The 8,219-nt window shown below is 43.2% G+C and overlaps 1 protein-coding gene across 1 annotated transcript; it reads right to left on the bottom strand.

Annotated features, from left to right (window-relative positions):
* Positions 1 to 6,270: 6,270 nt before the first annotated feature.
* On the bottom strand, positions 6,271 to 6,723 carry LOC124371106 (histone-lysine N-methyltransferase SETMAR-like). The gene has a single exon (XM_046829418.1). The coding sequence runs from the start codon at positions 6,721 to 6,723 to the stop codon at positions 6,271 to 6,273; it is 453 nt and encodes a 150-aa protein (XP_046685374.1).
* Positions 6,724 to 8,219: the final 1,496 nt, after the last annotated feature.

Genomic DNA, 8,219 nt, shown 5'->3' with positions numbered 1-8,219 from the left:
GTACCTTTTTTTTTTTCCTTTGGGATATTGGGGGTGGATTCATAGATCCTCACACGTCAACCTGAGCTTATTGTGTGCCCCTTTGATGTTAGAGGGGTAAGCCTATATTCGTGCCCTTAATTAGGCTAAGAAGCTTTTCCCCGATACTAGCATCTGGTTCGTCGCCTGGTTGTTTATCACCGAAAAGAGCCCTTCTCCTTGCTTCCCAGTCTCTCACAGTCCAGTATTATGTGTTTTGCAGTCTCTTCAGACTTATTGCAGAGTCTACACTCCGAGTCCTCATTTCGTAAACCTAGAGTGTGTTTAGGTGTTTCCTGAAGTGGCCGTGTCCAGTGATCAAGGCAATCACTTGCTTTAACCCGATCCCTGCCCAGCCCCATCAGCCATCTGGTGAATCCGGAGCTAGAATCGGCAAGCAGTCTTTTGCCGAGTGCTTGTCCTTGGTGACTCTGCCACCATTTGCGGTGTGTCTTCCTGGACCATTTGTTTATACTTTGGTAAGCGGCTGACTTGCTTATACCACAACTCGGTTCTGGACCGGTGTATGGCATGCTTGCTCCGCTTTTGGCAAGCCTGTCGGCGCATTCGTTGCCACCTATGCCTGTGTGGCCCGGTACCACAACCAAGACGCACACAGTTGCGTGATCCAAGCTTGCAGAGAGTGTTAAAGCACTCCCACACAAGCCTGGATGAAATGCTGTTGGAGTCAAGAGCTTTAAGAGCTGCCTGACTGTCTGACATTATACAGATGTTCATTCCCTGGTACCTTCTGGTGAGGCCTAGGTTGGCACAGGCAAGGATACCATAGATTTCGGCTTGAAATATGGAGCAGTTCCGACCCAAACTGCCGCAAAGGGCAGTTCTAGGGGATTGACTAAACACTCATATCCAGTTCTACCCTTAATAAGCGAGCCATCCGTTTGTACCAGACAAAGCTCTTTCTTATTGTTGGGATGTTATCTTGCGATTTCCACTCATCTCTGGAGTAGAAGTCAACAGAGAATGGCTTATTGAATACGAACTCCGTTTCTCATTGTGTCGGAGACCATTTCGAGAATAGCGCTTGGGTTTACAGCTTCAGTGATGGGCGCCATGGCTCGCGTTAGACGCGCCATTCCTCCACAAGCCAGCAACCATCAGCCTGATAAAGCTGACTTACGCGCTTCAGCTTTTATATGGACATCAAGAGGTAGAAGTCCTAAAGCCACCTCGAGGGTTGGGTCGCTGAGGGACTGCTCCTGAATGCTCCGGTTACAAAGATTGTGCCAAGCCTTTGGTAAGCTTTCAAGCTTGGCTTTGGCAGTTACCTGATTCACCTTTGTCCACCAGACTAATGAACCATAAGTGATTTGAGGCCTTATAACTGCTTTGTAAAGCCATAGTGCTATATGGGGTTTTTACGCCCCATGAGATTCCTGCAAGTCTCCTGGACGTCATGAGCGCCCACTTTGCTTTTGTGCAGGATATTATTAAGATGATCATTCCACGTAAGCTTATGGTCTAGAGTCAGTCCTAAATATTTGACTGTCTTTGACCACTCCAGCTGAGTGGATGCGAGTTTCAGCCTAGAAAGAGACTCTAGGTTCTTTTTTCTAGTGAATGGTACAACTACTGTCTTAGAAGGATTTACTTTCAGTCCCTCTCCCTGACACCAGTTGTGTTACATGTTGAAGGTTGGTATTCATGATATCAACAACAACATTTGTATATTTTCCCTGTACCATAAGGACTATGTCGTCTGCATATCCTTGGACATAGATTCCGTTGTTAGTAAGGTCCTCAAGTAGACCATCTACTACTAGATTCCACAGTAGGGGTGACAGGATGCCTCCTTGAGGACATCCCCTTGTGGGTGCGATCACAAGCGATACTACTTCATTGAGATCGGCCCTGATTCCGTCTGGAGCACAGCATGGCCCTAAGTCCACCGGCACAGAGCTGGCTCGAGGCACGTCGCTGTGCTCCAACTTACCATTGCAGTGAATTTGGCATTGTCGAAAGCTCCTTCAATATCTATGAAGGTGCACAATGCCAATTCCTTGGCGGACAGGCTATCTTCAATCCTACTGACTAGTTGGTGCAGTGCTGATTCACAGGATTTGCCTTGCTGGTATGCACATGTTGGTTGCGATGAAGGGGAGTGTCTGAGAGAACTCCCTTTCTCAGGTGCCTCTCCACCAGTCTTTCTAATGTTTTCAGTAGAAACGAAGATAAACTGATGGGACAAAAAAGATTTAGGGACAGAGTAGTCCCGCTCTCCCTTTTTAGGGATGAAGACCACCCGGTTGAGACGCCAGACTTGTGGTATGTACCCATAGGCTAGGCTCGCCCCTGAATAGTTCACATAGAAGGGTAAGGAGATTCTCCGGCCCTTGTTGAAGCAGGGCCGGAAAGATTCCATCCCCTCCTGCAGATTTGGAAAGGGGCAAATTTAAGAAAATTGCCCATTTGGCTTTTAGAGAGAGTGACAATCCTTCTGGCAATGGCCCACTGTACCACGACAAGCTCTCTTGGCCGTGAGCCTGCCTCGTGGTTACCAGACGTTCCAGTGTCGTCATTCTCAAAGATACAATCAGGGAAGTGAGTCTCAAGGAGAAGTTTGAGGCTATCACTAGACCCGGAAGTGTGTTGACCTCCCTGGGACCTTAAAGATACCAAGTGACCGGTTGGACTTGAGGCTAGTAAGCGTTTGCAGTCTAGCTGCCGCGCTTAACTCATTTACCTTCTGTGTAAACTGCCTCCAGGAACTTTGTTTTGCTTTTTTAATTGCTAGGCTGTATTCTGTTTAGAGCTCTATGATAGGACTCCCAGATACGGCTCCTTTTGCATTGATTGTACAGCTTCCTAGACATTAGCCTTTTGCGAGCGAGGTCCGCAGTCCACCACTTAGTATTGGTTCGACTCTTCCCCGTCGCAATGGGCAATTGTCGTGGAAGCTATTGATTATAGCATTCTGCAGGTCAGAAGCTATCTGATCTATGTCTGTGAAGCATCGCACCCTTCCGCCTACCGATCCCAACTGTGACTGAAGGTCAGACTTATATCCCAACCAGTCAGTCCTCCTGGGATTGCGAATAGAGGACCTCTGCAGCCTCATCTTGCAAGTTAAAGCGGATATACCTGTGATCCGATAACGAGGGCCTCTTCGCTTACGTGCCACTTATCAACCATTCCAAGTATACCTGTGTGTGCAGATTGTTATGTCAATAACTTCTTGTCTAATTCGTGGTTGCGAACGTAGGGCGGTTACCTTTATTACATACAAATAGGTCCCTACTTAGAAGAAATTGTGAAAGTGCCTCACCTCTGGGGTTAGTGTTGGTGCTGCCCCATCCAGCAGAGTGATGGGCGTTGGCGTCACAACCTAGAAGAAGTTGATGACGTCTGGCTTGTGCTTCTTCCACCAGGAGCTCTAGGTCTCTTGATGGAGGGAGTTCCCCTGGCATCATATGGCAAGTATACGGAGCCTACAATTGTGCTCTGCACTATGCCCTCCATTCTTCCAGGTCAGTGTGAGCCCACAGTGAGATCTCTGGAGCAGAATTCGTTGAGGGTTAGAAAATCCAAGCCTCTCTTCAAACAGGATGCAGGTTCTGACATTCCTTAGAGAGGTACAGTAAATTAAACTTACCTTTGGTTTCATTTAGGCCCGCCACTCTCCTTGGTGAAGCCATGGTTCTTGAATCAATGCCAGATCAAATCCCTCCTGGAGAAAGAACTGGCAGAAGGCTGCCGAGGCAGCCCTACTGTGCTGGAGGTTGATTTGTAGAACTCGTGGCATTGTCCTTGACTGTCGAGGGAGACAATTGAGACCTGCCAGAGTCCTAAGTTGGCTCTACAGTTGGAAGCCTTCACAGCCTTGTAGCAGACCTCGTCCAGGAAGCAGACGAAATCCGTAACCTTTCGGGTCTGGCTTGGGATGGAAGGATTTTCCACTCGTTTTACATTCAGGTTGGGGTTCTGCTTATTGAACATCTCAAGTACCTTTTCAGGTGTCTTCTTCAGAAGCTTCGGGTGAGCTCTGAAACACCCTAGTGGACCTCAAGATGTCCTTACGCAGACCCCACTCTCAGAGAGATGTCATCTCCCAGAGGTTTTATTCTTTGAATAACTTCTTCCAGCCAACGTTTGGTGTGCTCGTTGATGCAGGAAGCAATTAAAACACTTTCTCTAGGTAGGTGCCCGCAAACGATAGAACGGAACCATCCTCCAGGGGTTGGATTTCTTCCATAATTGCGTCCTAGATGGCTTCTCCTTGCTTCTGCACTAAGCTTCGCTTCGGGTAGCCTTCGAGGGCTATGGCCATTTTGATCGCTGCGATCTCTCTGTAGGTAGCCTTGGGTGTGCTACCAGAGGCCTCGGGATCGTCGGCTTCGGGCTTTTGGGTTTCCCTCCTAGCCTTCTTTGCGGGTCCCTCAGCGGGAGGGCGGGGTGACCAAGGTGCCTCTGGGGCGTTTGGCCGACCCCACCCCCCGCCTTGGTACCCGCAGTTGGGCCCGGAGTTGAGACCTCCTGCCGTTCTGGATTCTTTTTCTTCTTCTTTTTCCCCCTCCTCCACTTGGAAGGGTCAAAAGCTTCACCCTTTTCAAGAAGTTTAGCCTTTAGTGCTTCTCTTCTTTGAGCAGTGGTGAGATTGGGCCTCTTCATTCTGAGGTTGCCGAGTTGCTCTGTGGCATCATCCAGCGTACCTGTAGACATGGAGTGCTTGGGCTGTTGAGGAGCTGATCTTCTATATCTTGAAGGGATTTTGCTTCCTCAGCGCTGTACTGCCTTTCTCAGATAAAGCCTTGCCATGTATGGGAGCTTCAGTGTGGCAATGGAACCTCCTGTGTTCCTAAGGCACTTTGTGAGGAGAAAGGTAGGGATGTTGGCATAACAACCTCTTGAGTTGTGTTGCCAGGTGGTGGTATGTGCGAAGGTAGCTTCAGGAGCTACCTCAGCAGGAAGAGGTAGGTTAGAAACAGCTTCAGGAACTGTTTCAAGGGTTGGTTGGTTTTGATTTTTGTTTTTGTTTCTTTTTCATGTTGTTCCCACGAGAAGCTAGGGAATGGAAGGTCAACCAGACAGAGCCCCGCATGCCTGGGTAAGCTGCTTTTAAACTGGAGGGTCGCCGGTGTCCAGAGTCCGCATAGTAAGACTGGTTTGCCACCAGCCATTCAGCCCTGGCCTACGCTGTTCCACACGTGGCTTGGCCCCTAGTGGGAGAAATGAAAGGGAAACTAGATCGAAGAGTTGAGGAACTTTACCTCAGATAGAAGAGAGTGAAGAAGAAGAGATAGGCTGACACATAGAAAAGTGTGCCAGCCATAGGCCTCCAGAACAAGAAGAGAAGGGATCTGGAGCATTAGCTAGGGTACCTCGGGGTCGCCACTACCCGTACGGCCTCGAAAGTAAAGACCGCCCCTGAGGGACTGACCTTGCTTATACACATATTTCAAAAAAAATCTTTTTTGAAGGCTATTTATTAAAATCGGATTCGGTGAAGAAAGACCGTCGAAATGTGAAATAAATAACTGTCAAGAAACTATGGATCATTCAATGTTGTTTATTGGCTTTTAAAATTACGATTCTCAACATGTTATCAATACCTTAGACATTGGTTAGCTTTTTCTACATTAAGTCTTTCCTTACTTGGGTGAAAATTCAGGCCCATGCTTGAAATTATATTTCTTAAAATAAATACCGGGGGTAAAGTCAAAGATGAAGGATGGTTTAATGCCTTGAAAATTTTAATGCATCAAGCATAAACATTGAAAAACTCCTTTCTTTCCGCATTTGGATAGTAATTATTCTTATTGTTGAACAATCAATCTACCCAAATAAAAAAAGAAAAGCATTGAAAATTCGTTCCCACTGAAAAATACCGTATCATTTAAAGATTCCCCATTTAAAATAATAAGTTTTGAAATAAGAGTGTTTAAAGGCAAACTCAATATTAACCAAAGTTTACATGTTTTTATGTTTATTTACGTTAGTTGAGTGCCAAATACCAATCAAAATAATTATAATTAAGAGCTACCAGACAGGTCCATTATCATCAAGAACAGAAGTTTAATTGTTTGTTAAATTTTGAATAGCGTGAGGTGACTCTAGCTGCTCAAATAGTAGCCTATTAAAAATATTATTTGAGGCATTACAAATTAAAGGTATGGAATTGTAAGGTTGTTGAGGGTTTGCCTCCACAATTTAAAGTTGGATTTTGAACCACTATATACGAGGGGTGTTTAATAAAGACAGACAGTACTCTTTCAATACCTTTAATTTAAAAGTTTAGACTTTAACACTTGTATCTCCTTCTAAGTACTCACCATTTAAAGCCACACACTTGTTCCACCGCCTCTGCCACTCGTTAGAGAAGACGTGTTCAAAGCCCTCCTTAGACAGAACCTTCAAAATCGTCTCTACAATTTTAATAGCGGCAGTAGCAGTTGGAAAACGCCGGCCTTTGAGCTCCTTTTTGGCCTGAGCATACAGAAAAAAGTTATTTGGAGCCAAGTCAGGGCTGTAGGGGGAATGTGGCACAGTTTCGATTCCTTTTTTGGGTAGAAACTGAAGCACAGTATTGGCAACATGAGGGCGAGCATTGTCGTGATGCAGTTTCCAGAGTCCGACGGGGTCTGGCTGCTTTTTTGGGAAGTGATCTTTGATTAGTTGCTTCAATACTAAAATGTAGTACTCCCCATTAATTGTCTGACCCTGTAGTATAGTATGGGTGTACACCATTCCACGATAATCCAAGAACGTAATCACCATTGCCTTTGCAGAAGACCTTTAAGCACGAGGTTTTTTGACGTCGGTCCACATTTTTTACACCTTTGTACAATATTCTTCAACAATCTTAAATTAATTTGAAATAAAAAGTATCTTCCTAGAATAATAGTCTTACGGACATTTTGCCATCATTAGCCTATATGTTACAAAATGTATAATACTGTTTTCGAGGACTGAGATCTACGCTCTTCATCAGTTGTAAAAACCTAATGCGTAAACATATACTTAAATCTTACAACGTGCGGTAATAGACTGCTAAACAAATGGTAACATGTCCGGAAACATCTTGAAGTCCAGACAGGAGAAAATGAACCTTGGCGTCCTTTCTGCACAGAAGTCAAGAGCGCAAAATACACGTCACACCGGCCCAAACGAATCTGCAACACTAACAAGAAAATCAATGTCGGCATTAACTGTAGTATAGCGGCGTGTCATCTGAAACTTTGAGCAGAAGGTGATGGTCGGGAGAGGGAAGGTTAAAGTGTAAAATCTTATTATCCTTTACAACCAACCAACCATTGTCAATAACAAGCTTTAAATATGCAATATCTTATGCTTCTACGTACATTTTCCATAATTTATTTTGTCCCTCTTCTTTCTGGATTTAAAATAATAATAATTATTATTAAAATCAATAGTTCTTTATTGTGTAATGATGCGATTTTTAGGTTGTTAATTTCAAATCATTCATATAAACTCTTATCCATTAGTAGTATGTGAGCAATATTCATACTGTTATATAATGATATATTCACTGCCATATAAGAAACCTGTCTATTATTCATTATTCTGTCTCCTGATTATATATTGTGACACATCATAAATCGATTATATTCACCAATAATAATTTATAACACAAATCACCCAATTATAATTTTCTTAGTTAAATGTTGAAATGAAAACTAGGTCTCCCTTGTTTCTTTTTATTCGACCAAATATTAATTAACATCATAAACCTATGGGCGATTCTCGAACCCATTTAAAACACTATAATAACTTATTAATGTTTATTCATGCCGTAAAATATAGGAAGATTGTTCTAAAATAAGTGTATCTTTAATTTTATAGAAGATTTACAATAATAATATATTTTCTTTATACAATAGATATACAGTTTTTAGTCCCAATTTATTTTCTGTTGTATAAAATAACCTTCCCAGGTTATAATTATCACACTTTTAAAAATCCATTTCATTGCATGAAATGCGTTAAAGAAAAAAATGAAACTTCTGTTTTTATTTCTTAGCCTTTAGTATTTAGTTGAATTAAAAATACACAACTTGTATATACAGTTTCTCTAATCGTTTGATCTCAAGAAAATGGTTATTACTTTCAAATGTATTACAACAACAATTACCAATCAATAACCCTCGATTGTCCTAGTTTTAAATTCTTTTATACATTATTAAATATGGGTTTAGTTTACTATGGTATACATTTTTATGAGA

Source organism: Homalodisca vitripennis, unplaced genomic scaffold (genome assembly GCF_021130785.1).
Source record: "Homalodisca vitripennis isolate AUS2020 unplaced genomic scaffold, UT_GWSS_2.1 ScUCBcl_940;HRSCAF=3917, whole genome shotgun sequence".
Taxonomy (NCBI): domain Eukaryota; kingdom Metazoa; phylum Arthropoda; class Insecta; order Hemiptera; family Cicadellidae; genus Homalodisca; species Homalodisca vitripennis.
Note: the sequence above shows the minus strand (reverse complement) of the source record. Positions and strands in the feature narration are given on the sequence as shown.